This window comes from Phodopus roborovskii, unplaced genomic scaffold, assembly GCF_943737965.1.
Source record: "Phodopus roborovskii unplaced genomic scaffold, PHOROB, whole genome shotgun sequence".
Taxonomy (NCBI): Eukaryota; Metazoa; Chordata; class Mammalia; order Rodentia; family Cricetidae; genus Phodopus; species Phodopus roborovskii.
Window position 1 is genome coordinate 21,690,273 of NW_026126558.1, and position 16,001 is coordinate 21,706,273.

The 16,001-nt window shown below is 39.6% G+C and overlaps 1 protein-coding gene across 1 annotated transcript in view; it reads right to left on the reverse strand.

Annotated features, from left to right (window-relative positions):
- Positions 1 to 618: 618 nt before the first annotated feature.
- The window catches only part of LOC127234500 (cytochrome b5 type B), a 34,828-nt gene continuing 19,445 nt past the window's right edge, over positions 619 to 16,001 (reverse strand). The window contains exons 4-5 of the mRNA XM_051201470.1: positions 8,550 to 8,578; positions 619 to 4,642 (exon numbers count right to left, since the gene is read on the reverse strand). Of these exons, the coding sequence (XP_051057427.1) occupies positions 4,552 to 4,642; positions 8,550 to 8,578 (120 nt within the window). The 3' untranslated portion in view covers positions 619 to 4,551. The remainder of the gene's footprint in view (positions 4,643 to 8,549; positions 8,579 to 16,001) is intronic.

The window sequence follows — 16,001 nt, forward strand, 5'->3', positions numbered from 1 at the left end:
TTAGTATCAGAGATTAAACATTAGGTTCAAATGCTGTCGTTAAGAATGGGGCTATCCCTTCCTGTCACTAATCCCCGATTCCTGTGGTAGTGGAATCACCAGGTCCTAATGAGTGATCTACTGTGACCTAATGTTGGTCATGCTAGAAGGCTATCAGTATGTGATAGAGGTAATTATAAAAATGGTTTATTTCCCTTGCTTCATACAATCACTAGAACTTCAACCTTTGTTTAAATTTCCCCAGCAGTTTAGCTAGTTCCAAGAAAAGCAATCATTTGAGGCCCAGCACTGCAGATAATAAAACATTACCTCGTGTTGGCTTTTCTTTCTCAGTAGAGAACTCCAAATTGTTTTCTGGTTCCTACTTCATACCCCTTAACCTGGCAGAACCAGGATAGCTGTATCTTGCAACTCTCAGATGAGAGATCCACTTCCAACAAAGAACCCTGAAGAACCACAGCACACTTAGGTTAAACAAATGTTAGCAGAGATATACAGAAAAATTGTGTGCACCCCAACTGTTCTCATAGGGAATACATGAGAAGCACAGCACCAACATTTCTTAAAAAAAAGAAAAAAAAGTTGATTTTTTTTTTTTTTTTTAAAGCAACTGTAGTCAGGACAAGAAAAGGAAAACAGTATCTTTATTGTGTAGTTCTAACAAACATTCACTGTGTGCACATTCCAGTAGAAAGAGACAAAGATCTTTGTTCAAAATAAGCTGAAATCAAATAGGTAAACAAACTCCATCATTGAATACACAAAAGGAATGTTAATATTAGTCACTCACAGTTGAGGGTGCAGTAAAAAGCAAGTTAAATAGCTGAAATGATGTTCTGCCCGAGCAGCCAATGTAGGCGATGTAGGCATGGGCAAGGAGTGGTCACTGAAACTCATGAGTAAGACACTGGGCATAAGGCAGGTGACTGGCACATCTCTGCTTCTTCAGAAACCCCCTCCTAGACCACCCTACACATTCCAAAGCTGCCCAAATATGACGGAGCTCTTTATTACTTTGAGATATTTGGCAACTGAATCACACAGCTTCAAAACTTCAGTTTCTTGTTGAGACATGACATGTTTGGATCCATTTCCCTTGGGTAGGAGGCAAAGAGCATTCATGTTCTGTGCTTCAGTCACCTCAGGTGGACTTCAGCCAGGTGGGTATCCCCTGAGAAGTATGGATGCCATATATGACGATGCATCTGGCTTATAAAAGCATTCCTCGCTGCTCCCAGCACTGAGCGAGCACAAACCCAACCAGAGCACAAGCCCCGGTGGCAACTGCTCAAAGAGCCTGCCTACCAGCTCAAATGATAGCTTTGGACAGACTTGTCTGCTCAAGTAATCATACAAAGAGCTATAAACACAGTCCACAAACTTTGTCCCACTGTGTTCTTTACAAACGTGCAGTCACTCGGAAAAGAAAACCAGCTTCCAGGGCCAGGTAAGAACTTTTAGAGAATGGGCGTTAACACCCTGTGTCTTGGTAGCACAAATTCCCTTTTGTGTTCACCAGTTATTAACTTAGATGGTGTGGTGGCAACTGGCCACTTTAGGAATAAACAACCGAACACCCCACAGGTTGGGCTATTGTTAGCCAACAGAGGCTGGCTCCTCTTGCTCTCAATGAGTTAGCATAACCCACAAATGTCAAGGCTTCTTTGACAAGTTCTTTTTTAATGCATCTGGTGCACATACTGTATTGCTTTGTTTAAGAAAAGCCTCAACAAACTCTCACCTAAGACCTACCTCTCCTCCTAGCTGTTTATGTAGGCAACACAATTACAGCAAAAAGACCTAAAAGAGGTTTGGGGGGATTTGTTTTGAGACAAGAATCTCACTATGTGGCTTTAACTGGCCTGGAGCTTGCTATGTAGACCAGGCTGGCCTAGAACTCAAGAACTGTCTGCCTCTGCCGCCTAAGTGCTAGGAATAAAGTCATGTGCCACCATACCTGGCCAAAAAAAAAAAAAAGCAAGCAGTATTTTTTAATAATATAAAATGATATCACATTATCAGTAGTTCAAAAGAAGCCCTGGGTATTAGATGGACTTCATAAATGGCAAAGACAAGTATGAAAATCTTTTCCTTCTGGCTTTCAGTAAAAGAAACAAGCTCAGATAAAAGCAGGAAAAGAACAGATTGTGAAATAGAAAAACACGATTTTTATATTGGTATCAAAACACCAACTGTACTTAAAAAATACAGTTCTTTATTTGGGGGTGGGGAGTTGAGACAGAGTCTCTCTGTAGACCAGGCTGACCTTGAACTCAGAAATCTGGAATTAAAGGAGTGTGCTGCCACCGCCACCACCACCCAGCCAAAAACAGTTTTAACATTTCCTATAGCCAGATGTTTTTCACTGGATGTAAAGAGACTGCCAACACACATTCATAACTGATCTAAGTTATCTTCAGGCTTAGTGTTAGCATGAATGTTCCCTTCCTGCACTTCAATGTACCTTTATTCTTTCCATCAACCCAACATATTGCATGTAGCTTGGATATCACAGCAAGTGGACCCCAAGCCTCACTGCACACAGACCTTCCTTGCCTTTATGTGGTGTACTCAGTCATGCCACTTTTGTTACAGTATAACTACTCTTTCAATCTACCATATTACAGAATTTTTAAAGATAAATGTGATTAAGTCTATATCCCTGATATATAGAAATCATCTAAAAATTACTCTGAAATATTATATCCAAGTATGCAAGGAAAAGGCTAATGTTATTTTAATGAATTCTGAATTCATTCAATTGCTAAATCACAGAATAGAAGTCCTGGGCTGAACTTTTTCTTAAATAGTTTGCATGGGCAGACTGGTTTAATGTGCAGTTTCCTGTCCTGTCAAGCCCCTGGCAAGCTGGAAGGGAGGCAAGAGACACTTCCCAGCATTTCTGGTCCTTCTAGAATTCAATGGCTTCCTGCTGGACATGACAACAGTCCAGAAGCAGATTGGTAATGAACAAAGGATGTAGAGGAAAATCATAGATAATGGGAAAAAAAAAAATAACTGGGAAACTGTCATGTACTGCCACAGGAAAAAGAATATATTAAAAGAGGCCAGGAAAATGCCTGGACCAATGAGAAACAGTAATGATTAACTACTACTCTCCAATAAAATACATATCCAAGGGAGGAGGGAAAAGCTTCCAGATTTATCAGTATAACCCTCAGAAGAAAAGTAGAACAAAATCACCAAGCTGGAGCCATGTAAGTAAAACAGAAGAAAACAGAAGTCTCTTGGCAAGGTCTCCTATCTTAAGTGGCATGCCCCCAACAATGATATTTACATGTAAATTATTTTACTGAGATAAGGCCAAACTTGAGTTTCTTACTTTGGTAAAACAGGGAATTAAAAATTAGTTAATCAGTAAACAAAAAAGCGGCAAGAGCCTTCCCTGAAGCCACATGGACACAACCACAGGCTTCAGTGACGCCCCATGCTAACACTTGTCTTTCACCAGCAGACAGCCAGGGTGGAAGACGGTTAGAAAAATTGGTGTCAGACCAGAGAGCGTGCCGGTCACTTTAAACTGCTGTCCTGTAAGTGGTGTTTTGTTCTCTTTTTAAAAAAGATTATTCTGAATTCACCTTAACTCACTGATCCCTTCTTCGGCTCTTCTATACCTAAGAGACCAAAGGGATGCAATTTGTAAAGTACTCTTGGGAAGAAAGAGGCTGGACTGAGGGATAAGAGAGAGCCATCTACACTATCTGGGAGGGAGAAAACCACATAGTACTTTTTTTCTTTTGTATGGTTTTTAAAATTACATTTGTTTAGTGTGTGCTTGTGCCTCTGTGTTATGTCTCAATGTGTGTACCTGTGTGTATATACAGGTGTCTGTGTGTACATTAGAGTCATAGCATACATGTTGGTCAGAGGGCAACTTTTGGGAATTGGTTCTCTCCCTCTACCATGTGGGTCCAGGGAATCAAACTCAGGTCATCAGGCTTGGTGCAATTGCTTTTACCCAATGATCTATCTTGCAGGCCCCTTATTTTAGTAACATTCATAAAATCATTTGACAGCTGTGTTTCAAATAAGATAGACACATCTTAACTTCATGAAAATCCCTTATGATAAATGACAAAATTAAATCAGAATTAAAAAAAAATAAATTTACTTAAAAGAAAAATGGGAAAAGATTCAAAACTAGAGTACTGTTCCCTTAAATATATCTAATGTGAATTCAGAGTATCAGAAATCATATACTGTCCCCAAAGGCCATGTCTCTACAACATAGGAACTCTAATCATCTACATAAACTCTGAAATGAAAGGAATGGGTAGAAGCCAGTGAGAAGCCCTGGCAAGGACACACTGTGAGCAGGGGCTTTAGGCATCAGGCTCTGGCTGTGAAGGACCCTCCCTGGTCCTAGACTGAAGAAGGACAGATATCTAGTCAGTCTTGGCTGGGGAAGGGGGGAGAGGGAAGGAGGGGGAAACTGGCAGGATTTAGGGGGAAGCATTGTTGCAGCCTCCAAAGTCAGTCTCAGCTTCTCACTCCCAGGAGCCTGTGCTCCCACACTTCAGCATGGTCTCCTCAGGAGGATTTGCTGTCCGCCGTGAAGTGACGATACAGGAAACCTACAAGAATAGCGCCCACGACGGGGAGAATCCAATATGCCCAGCAACTAGAAGTAGGAAGAAAACGCAATGATGTTAAGAATATTTTACCCAAATAATAGAAATTTTTTCAGCACCTGTTTTAAAACTCGTGAGAAAAGTCTTGATTTTCCCTGGAACTTTTACCACACAGTATTTGAAAGGAAATCAAAAAACCTAACTCTACATTTATTTGTGTCTGTGCAACACATGGGAGTTGGTTCTCTCGTACCACATGGGAACTTGAGTTACCAGACCTGGCAGGTGTCTTTATTTGTTGAGCCATCTTGGAAGGCCCTAAAGTCCTCCTTTTAGAAAGGATGTAAAAAATAAAATAAAAAAGATTTAATTTGCTAGGTGGTGGTGGCACACTCCTTTAATTCTAGCACTTGGGAGGCAGAGGCAGGTGGATCTCTGAATTTGAGGCCTGGTCTCAGAGCTAATTCAGGATAACCAGAGCTGTTACACAGAGCAACCCTGTCTCAAAAAACAAAATTAAAAGAAAAATTTAACTTGCAGGGTGAGGTCGTGTATACCTTTAACCCCAGCACTCTGGAGGCAAAAGCAAGTAAATCTCTGAAAGTTCAAGGCCACCACACAGTGACACCCATCTCAAAAAACAAAACAAAACAAATGTAGTTCAGTAGTAGAACACTTACTTACCATGCAAAAGGCCCTGAGTTTGAACCCTAACACCACAATATAACAAAGAGAATGCATAATATGTTATCAAAACATATATAAGCTGGACACAGTGGTATATGCCTGCAAACCCAGCTCTCTGGAAGTTAAGGCAGGAGAATTGCTGCAAATTAAAGGCTAGCCTGGGCTACATTGTAAACGCCAGCCCAACAATAGCTATGTAGCAAGATGCTGTCAAACAAACAACAAACAGAACAAAAAAGGAACATGAACACACATGTACATCCCATAATCCCAGCATTTGGATACTAAGACAGGAAGATCAAGAGCTTGAGGACCTGGAGACATTAAGTTAAGGACTTGAGTGTGTTCACCAGAACTCAAGTAAAACTTCAGGGAAAAGTGGTTATGCTTGAAATCTCAGTGCTAGGAGATAAAGATGGTCAGATGCCTGGTATGTGCCAGTGTAGGCAAACTAGTGAGAAACCTAGTCTCAGACAATGTTCATGAGGATGAAATCTGCACATCTCATGCATACATATGCACTCAGAGACACACAAATATTTTTTAAAAACTTATTCTGGTGTTTCAAAAAGAAACAAAACAAAACAAAACAAAACAAAAAAAAAAAACAAAACAACAACAAAAAAAAAACCAACCACTAGATATACATAAATACCTTTCTAGGTGTTTCTATGAAGACATACTGGTTATTTCTGGGTTATGAGGTTAGAGACATTAAAATTTGCCTTTGTGGAAGCTAGAGAGATGGCTCAGTGGTTAAGAGCACTGACTGCTCTTCCAGAGGTCCTGAGTTCAATTCCCAGCACCCACATGGTGGCTCACAACCATCTGTAATGAGATCTGGTGCCCTCTTCTGGCCTGCAGGCAAACATGCAGACAGAACACTATATATACAATAAATAAATCTTTAAAAAAAATAAATTTGCCTTTACTGCAGTATTTTTATGTGTATGGTGCTAGGGGCAAGACCCCATATAGATATTAATGTTATCTATCTTATTATAAGTTTAGAAGCAACACAATCTTTGCACCCCAAGTAAGAAGCTGGTAATGGGAGTCAGGTGGCCAAGCTCTCAAAGTCTAGTTTTATTTGTTGTTTTTTTTTTTTAAGATGTATTATTTATTTTATATCTATGACTTTTTGTCTGCATGAATGTAAGGGTTCATGTGGGTTCGTGGTTCCCTAGGGTCAGAAGAGGGCATCAGATCTGCCTGGAACTAGAGTTGTAGATGGTTGTGAGTCACCATGTGGCTGCTAGGGAACAAACTCAGGTCTTTTGCAAGAGGAGCAATTGCTCTTAACTACTGAGCTATCTCTCTAAATCCTTCATGTCTAGTTTTAATTTTGAACACTAATGAGGATATACAAAAAGTACAGGGGTTGTTTTAAAAGAAGTTAAGCAGTGGCAATGCCATGGGAAATACTGCAGGTGACTTCTCTTAGGAGTTTCAGAGCAGATACTGTTCTCCTTAAAACAAGTTTTAGTAGCCAGGTGTTGGTGGCACACCCTTTTGATCCTAGCACTTGGGAAGCAGATCTCTGTGAGTTGGAGGCCAGACTGGTCTACAGAGCAAGTTTCAGGACAGGTTCCAAAGTAATACAGAGAAACCCTATCTCAAAAAACAACAAACAAAACCAAGTCTCTCTCTCTCTCTCTCTCTCTCTCTCTCTCTCTCTCTCTCTCTCTCTCTCTCTCTCTCTCTCTCTCTGTGTATGTGTGTGTGTCACGAGTGCACATATTTATGTGAATAGGTGTTTGGTGTACATGTAAATCCCTATACACTTGCATGCTTCTGCCTGAGGTGTCTGATCAGAAGGTGTCAGATTCTCTGGAACTAGAGTTACAGATGTTTCTAAGCTGCCATGTGGGTGCAGGGAACTGAACCTAGATCCTCTAGAAGAACAGCAACCGCTCTTAACTGCTGAGCCTCCTTCTTTAAAGCCTCCATCTTTAAAGCCTCCTTAAAACAATTCTTTAATAGAGCTAATTTAGCTCCACTTGGCTTAAGCTGGGAGGCTTTCTGTGACCCAAATAGAGGCCTGCCCCTCTATTTAACATATCCACTCTTGGTATGAAAAAGTTCCAAACCAATAAAGCCAGTTTGGGATTGTTAACAAAAATTATTCTCTTTGCCTACCTAAACAGATCTAGCACAGTGTACACAGAGGTAGTGTCAAGTTACTTCTAACAAATGAGAATGACAAACAGGCAGCTTTGCTTAAAAAGCCAAGACAGCGAGGTGTTTTGCCTGCACGTATGAACGTGCACCACATGAGTTCCTGGAGCTCTCGAATGTCAGAAGGTGCTAGGTCCCCTAGAACTGGAGTTATACAGCTGGTAGTGAACTGCCATGAGAGTGCTGGAGCAGTGTTCTTTACCACTGAGCCATCTCTCCAGCCCAGCTATAAACATTCATGTATCTGTTACCTTGTACCTTTCTTTTGTACAACAGTCACACCATGTTGCCAAAGTTGATCTCAAAACTCCTGGGTCAAACAATCCTCTCCAGTAGTGAGACTACAAGGCAGGCATACTACACTCTGATTTGTGACTTGTTCTATTGCAGGTTCCACAGAAATGAAATTGTTAGGTCAAAGTTACTTACTAACAATGTCAAAATGTTCCAAAGTGAATGTTCCCAGAAGAAGGAGTAAGAATCTTCATAACTTACTCCTAATAAGCAGGTCTTCTTATGTACAGTAACTCTAGTTTTTGTCCACCTACTAGGCATGAAATAGGCCCATGATTTTAACGATATGACATTAATGAGAACACTTATACAGTGGGGACAGCACAACATGAGGAACTGTGCTAAAAGGTGGCAACATGAGGAGGTGGAGAACCACTGCTGTGTGCCTCCAGCCTGCCTCCCTCCAACCTCACATCCTCTTTTTTAAAAGAGTTAATACTCTCCCTCCAAAACTAATTATTGTTGCCTGTATCTACATAGGAAGTCTGTGCTTTGGGTTTTCTTTTAAAAATTTTATGCATCTAGACATTTTACCTACACACCAGTCTGTCTATATGTGCATGACTAATGCCCAGAGACTAGAAGAGGGCATCAAATCCCACCCTATCCCCGAGCTGGAGTTAGAGATGGTTGTGAACCACCATGTAGGTGCTGGGACTCAAATCCAGGTCCTCTAGAAAAATCAGCCAGTGCTCTTACTGCTGAGCCATCTCTCCAGCCCCAAAGATGTGTACTTAAAAAGAATCTCTTGCCAGACATTATGTAGACTGTAAGAAAGTCCATTAGGGAGATACTAACCTTTTGCACGTACTGCTTTTTGAAGGATCCTGAAGAAGTCACATGTTCAAAAATAACAGAAAGAGAACATTAGTACAGTACATTTAAGTCTTCTTGGATATCTATAAACTGTAGCTTATAATAGAATTTCCTTTACACATTTGATGCCTACAGCCTCTAAATGATGGATAGACTTGAAATCTTTTATTCCTAATAACACATTGGCATTTCTTAGTGAATAAACTAATGAGAACACAGAAATGATCTGTTTTTTACACATAAAAAATCAATGATAAAAGTCTATTTGAATGGCCAGGTGATGGCAGTGCACATCTTTAATCCCAGCACTCAGGAGGCAGAGACAGGCCTCTGTGAGTTCAAGATCAGCCTGGTCCAGAGAGTGAGTTCCAGGACAGCCAGGCTACATAGAGAAACCCTGTCTTGAAAACAAAACAAAAGTCTATTGAAATGAACTAATAGTTTGGGTCACAAAGACAGGCCTATTTAACTGAACTTGCCATAGCATAGCTAAAATCACAATTTCTAAAAACATTTAAAAAGTCCTCAAATCTTTCCTTTTGCAAAACTATCAACTATCAAATGCTCTTGGACATAGATAGAGACTACTACTTTATGGCTTACTTTCTGAAATTGAAACTAGAGAATTTGGGGATTACCTAACTTTTTTTTTCTTAAGATTTTGTTTTGGTTTTGTTGTTGTTGTTTGTTGTTTTTTTGAGACAGGGTTTCTCTGTGTAGCTCTGGGACTTGCTCTGGAACTCACTTTGTAGACCAGGCTGGCCTCAAACTCACAGAGATCCACCTGCCTCTGCTTTCAAGAGTGCTGGGATTAAAGGCTGTGCCACTTGGCTGTTTTTAAGATTTATTTAATGTTATGTGCATTATAAGTGTTTGCCTTTGTGTATGTATATGTGCCAGGAGTAGGGTGTTGAACTCTGTGGAACCAGCATTATAAACATTTGAAAACTTCCCAGGTTCCTGGGAATAAAACCTGGGTCCTTTGCAAGAGCAAGCAATGCTCTTAACTACTGAGCCATTTCTCCAGTCTTTGATTATTTGACAGCTAAAAGGGGAAGAGCTGTTAAAGGAAAGAAAATACTAAATGAATGCTTTTTCTTTTTAAAAAACAAATCCACTCTGTGTAGTCCAGACTAGCCTTAAACTCATGGCTCTCTTGCTTTGGCCTCTTGCTGAGATTACAATTGTACACCACTATATGATCCAAATAATCCTAGAAATTAGGTTTTAGGGGCTGGAGAGATAATTCAGAAGACCTGAGTTCAATTCCCAGCACCTACACACTAGCTTATAATCATCTGTAATTGCAGTCCCAGGAATCTGATAACCTCTCCTGACCTCCACAAGCACCAGGCATGCATTTGGTGCACTGACATGCAGCAAGCAAAACACCCAAACACATAAAAATAAATAAACACAATTTTGGGAATAAAAAGCAATTACTTTATATTATTTATATGGACAATGAATTGAAACAGATGGAGATCAGCAGTTGCCTTAGGCTTGGCAAGCAGGACTGGGAGATAAATGGCTGGTAATAGGTTCAAGATTCCTTTTTATATATAGTGATCAAGTTGTTATAAAATTGATTCCAATTATTATTGTACAGTGCAGTTGTACACGAATGAACTAAAAACAGTTATACAGATTAATACACACTTCAATCCTGAAATCACACAGATGTAATCTCTACATTTCAAACCTTTTCTACTCTCTTTACAACAAAATTTAAAACAAAACTCAGTCCTGAAGCACAAGGTATTAAGGGTTTAATTCCTCATAAATCAATAAGTAAATAAATATATTATGAACAGGAATACTAAAGATGATATTTGTAGGTTAAAAGGTAATATTTTATGCTCAAGTATTTTAATTAGGGTTACTACTGTAGTGATGAAACACCATGACCAAAAGAACCTGGAAGAGGAAAGGGGTATTTTGTTCACAATTACAGCTCATCATCAAAAGCAATGAAGGCAGGAACTCACACAGGGCAAGAACCTAGAGGCAGGAGCTGGGCAGAGGGCATGGAAGGTGCTGCTTACTGGCCTGCTTCACATGACTTGCTCAGCCTGTTTACATAGAGAACCCAGGACCACCAGCCCAGGGATGGCACCACTCACAATTAAGAAAATGCCCTACATCCTATGGAAGTATTTTCCTAATTGAGGTTTCCTCCTCTTAGATGACTTTATCTTGTGTCAAGTTGATATAAAACTATCCAGCACACCAAGTAGACTTTTCTAAAGGTTTTTTTGTTGTTCTTGCTGTTGTTGTTTTTTATGTGTATGAGTATGTGCCTGCATTTATATGTGTGTGTACACAACATGGAAATAAGACAAGAGCATTGATCCCCTCAAACTGGAATTAACAGGCAGTTGTGAGCTGCCATGTGGGAACTAAACCTCACTCAGTCCTTGGAAAGAACAGCTAGTGCTCTTACCACTGTGCCATTTCTCCAGTCCCAAGTAAACTTTTTATAAATCTTCCCATAACTGAAATATATATAGTATCTTCCAGCTCAGCACTAACTCAGCTTCGCTGTTTGTAGAATGAAGATTCAGATGAACTTAAATTCTAAAATCATTTCTCCAGCACAATTTTCTGAGCCAAGGCATTTTAGCAAAACCTTTAGGATCAGCAGAAGCACCATTCTCGCATGTCTAGGAAACTGAAGGAGCATTATAACCACATGCCCATCTCTTTCTCTGTCACTAGCTCCACAAGAGAATGTGTGTGAAAATGAGAATAAGAAAGAAATGTCTATCTAGCAGTCATGGACCAGGATATTGAGATCAGGGGAGGAAGATTTCACTCTAGTTTGTAAGAAAACACGAGAGAGAACAAACACTAAAGGAATGCAGTAAACTTCATCACAGAACACAGGAAAGAGCCAAATTTATGATTATAAGGCATTAAAGTAGAGATAGGGTGCTGTAACTTAGGCTAATTACAGATTGTACTTAGGCTTTCAAAAGCATAAACAACAGATGTATAAAATGTATAAGGAGCTTGTGATCAATTCCTAAGATGTATTTGCTATTTCAAGAGGATTCCAAGTATTTAAAACTTAAGCCTCAAGCATCTTCAATAACCCACATAGCAGTTCCCCAGCTTTTTACTCATTCACTATGGCTTCTGTGCCAATGGCTTACGAAAAACAAGTAGGGAGCTTTTTATTTAAAACAGTGCTGGAAAGGACTCTCTCCCCATATTATACCATGGCCCTTATATCAAAATGTACCTCTATGTAAATTTTATTTTTGTTTGTTTTTGGTTTTCAAAACAAGGGTTCTCTGTGTAACAGTTCTGGCTATCCTGAAACTCAAGAGATCCATCTGTCTCTGCCTCCCAAGTGATGGGATGAAAGACATACACCAGCACAATCTATCTTGAATTTTATTATTAGGTGCATGCTACCACTTAAAAAAGAAGGGGACAGAAGACTGAAGATTTAAATATTTTGCCGGGCATTGGTGGATCACACCTTTAATCCCAGCACTAGGGAGGCAGAGGCAGGTGAATCTGTGAGTTCGAGGCCAGCCTGGTCTTCAGAGCTAGTTCCAAGACAGCCTCTACAGCAATACAGAGAAATCCTGTCTCGAAACCCCCCCAAAAAAGATTTAAATTTTATTTTATAGACTAAATTATATAAGATCATATAGTATATAATCATGGAGACAGCCTTCTCGTGAAGTTCTAGCATACGTAATGCTTTTACTACAAATCAACTCTTTGAATAAAACCCTTTTTATTACTGGTGACTAAGAGTACATTATAGCAGGGCTGGAGAGGCCCTGCAGTTAAGAGCACTGTTTGCTCTTCCAGAGGACCCGGGTTCAATTCCCAGAACCCACATGGCAGTTCATGCCTGTCTGTAACTTCAGTTACACAGACATACAAGCATTCAAAATACCAATGAACACAAAAACTAAAAGTACATTATGCCTATGTGTTGAGTATGTATGTGAGTACAGTGCCCTGGAAGGCTAAGAGGGTATAGGGTCCCTTGGAGTTAGGGTTACAGGCTGTTGAGAGTTACCTAATACGGATACTGAGAACTGAACTTCAGTCCTCTGAAAGAGCAGCATACATTCTTAACAGCTAAGCCACCTCTCCCGTCCCAAATGCTTTTTTTTTTTTTTGGATGAAAATGGAGTTCCAATAGTTACTGCCTTACAAAGTGTAGGTCCCTGTAGTCAGTCTACTGTATATAAAAATATTTCTCTGTCGACAGGACAAGATTTAAAAACAAGAAACACTCCCTAATACCAATTTCTAGGTTCTCTTAAGAACTCACTATAGGATTCTTACTGAGAAACTGCCTCAAGAAAACAACAAAAAAAGAACCCACTGTGATGATACATATAACACAAAAGAAAAAAACAAAAAACAAAAAAAAAACCCCACATAGTTCATTTGGTAGAATGACTGCACATATGAATCCCTGTGTTTGAGCAACACATTATTAACAAGATGTGGTGGCCTACACAAGTGATCCCAGAACTTAGGAAGTGGCGCAAAAAGAATCAAAGTTCAATGTCAACATCTGTTATATGGTAACTTTGAGGCCAGCCTGGGCTACATGAGACTTTGTCTCAAGAGAAAAAAAACATCCCGCTGAGCGTTGATGGTGCACGCCTTTAGTCCCAGCACTCAGTAGGTGGAGGCAGACGGATCTCTGAGTTCAAGGCCAGCCTGGTCTACAGAGTCAGTTCCAGGACAGCCTCCAATGCAATACAGAGAAATCATGTCATGAAAGAACCAAAAAAAAAAAAAAAAAAAAAAATCCCAAAGTGATCATTCCCATATAATCAGACCTAAAAGGGGAAAATGTGACCCACCAATTCTATCTGCAAAGTATAAAAGGGTGTTGTGTGGCTATTCTCATACCTTATTTTGCCTCTAGAACTTGGTAAGAAGACATCAATCTCTGGCACTGCTCAGAAAAAAACTGCAATTGTTTTTCAAAAGTGACTGGGCCATGACATTCTATGTTTAATTTCCAAAGACCATAATGTCTGACAAACTACAGGGAGCAATGACATAGCCTGATAGAAGTCTTTGATCAGTAGCAATTACTACTTGAATCTATGAAGCCTAACTCCAAACTTCAATAAGTTAGGTGGTTAAGATAGGAACAATAAAGAACTTCCTGGTTTTATTTTTCTAAAACAGGTTTTGAAGTAGTGACTCTCTTAACCCCAACTATCAAGTACAAAGTATTCTCTTTTTATTTTTGAAGACAAGAGTCTCACCATGTAACCTTTGGCATAACATACCCCAAAGGATAAATTTTGTTTGTTTTTTGAGAAGGGTTTCTCTGAGTAGCCCTAGCTGTCCTGGAGCTGGGATTAAAGGGAAGGACCACCACTGAATAATGTTTTTTTTTATTCTAATTAGTTATTACTGACTAAAGCCAGGCATCATGGCACACCTTTTATCTCAGAACTAGGGAGGCAGAGGCAGGCAGATCTCTCTGAGTTCTAGGCCAGCCAAGGCTACAGTGAGACCCTGTCTCAAAAACAAAACAAATCTGTTGTCAATTTTATAAACTTCAGATCTTTAAAATCTTTATACTGTAGTATACCCCGGCCATCAACTAAGGTATTATCAACATATAATAAAATGATGGTGACCATGATCACTTATTTACCTGTGGTATAGTAAGGGAACATGAAAAGCTGTTCCTAAAAGAATTGGGAAACGAATACAGGGCACAGTGGTCCATGTCTGTAAACTCTGGACTCCAGAAGTGATAAGCAGGAGGATCAGAAGTTCAAGGATATCGTTAGCAGATATGACCAACGTTGGCTAACAAGCAAACAATGAAGAAGTGGGAATGAAAACTGACTTGTACTCCCAAATAGAGACATGTGTTTTTGTTTTTGTCCTGTTTCCCCACACTTCCACAGGAAGAATGTGGAGGCTTATGAAGATGGAAGAGGAGTGATGCAGCAGGAGGAAAAGGAGAATGAAAACTAAATCTCTACCTACCATAGAAAGCTCAAGGCTCTACTTAATAAATCTTTAAAAAAAAAATCATTTCTTAGCCAGGCATTGGTGGCTTACACCTTTAGTTCCAGCACTCAGAGGTAGTCAGGTGGATCTCTGCAAGGTTCGAGGCAAGCCTGGTCTACAGAGCTAGTTTCAAGACAGGCTCCAAAACTACACAGAGAAACTCTGTCTCGAAAAAACAAAACAAAAATCATTTCTTACCAATTCAGAAACCTTGAACCACAAGAAACTAGTTAATAAAATGAGCTTTGCTCCTACTTTTGACAGTGAATGTCTAACCATAGATGAGGAAGTGAAGGAAAGAGATATCTATATCCTAGGATCGAAGTGTCTGTTTTAACCGCTGTGAAAAACCTATCATTTCTCAGCCTTTTGGCTAACATCAAGCATAGAAATAAACCTGAGGGATCAAGAATTTCTTCCTGGAAAAAGAATCAGTTTGGAATATAATTCTATGAAAACCTGGTAGGTAATCTTGAAATTTTTCCAAAAGGCTTTCTTTGCCTAATCTGCCTGAAGGTAACAGACAGCCTGACTGGAAACAAACAACAGCCAGAACCATCCTAATGGAGACAGGTCTCTTGGGAACAAGAAGCTGGAGAAAAACAAGCTTGAAAGCACAGCTTTCAGTCCCTCCCTAACCTAGGATGAGGCCACACTACATTTGCAGTTCTAAATTACTATATAGTATTTGGTGGGTTGAGGAGGCTTTTTTTTTTTTTTTTTTTTTTATACTTCTTGCTTGGGGGGAGAGGATCCAAGGCCTGTCAGTTTTATGTCAGCTAATCAATCTCTTCTAAAATGCAGTAACAGACACAGCATTCAGCAGAAAGTGTGGTGCTTGGCTTCCTTCCTATCACCTAGGCTATTCAAAATACAAACCCAGCTCAACTCAAGAGATTCTGAACAAGAATAGTGAAAGCCCAGGAAATGAACACTTGATTTGTATTTTCAAGTTCATTCCAGGGGATCCCAATTTAGGTTGATGCAAGGAATAGAATTTCTGAAACACTACTGTCCATTCTCCACAAATGTTCCTAACTGCCTCCTGTATTACCAAGAAAGAAAACCAGCAACAAGAAACAACTGATAGATTTCTAGATAAGTTAACTATAAAAATATATTCCTACTATCTTAACATAAAGAGTGCTTTAATGATTGCTGTGAAGAAATGAGTGAAGGCTCCTAAATTCAAGGTGTGCCCCTTGAGGAAAATTACAGTATCCTTTGAATAAAATGAACTCTGAGAGTGGCATTTTCTGAACATGTTCAATTAAGGCCATGATTAGCTCAAAATTTACCTTAATGTCACAAGAGGAGTCAAGAATGGGTAAGGTGTGAGGAAGGAAAGACAAAAACCAACCAAAAGTGCTTACAAGTATTTAAAGACCCATTTCATCTGCCTTTCATAATTTA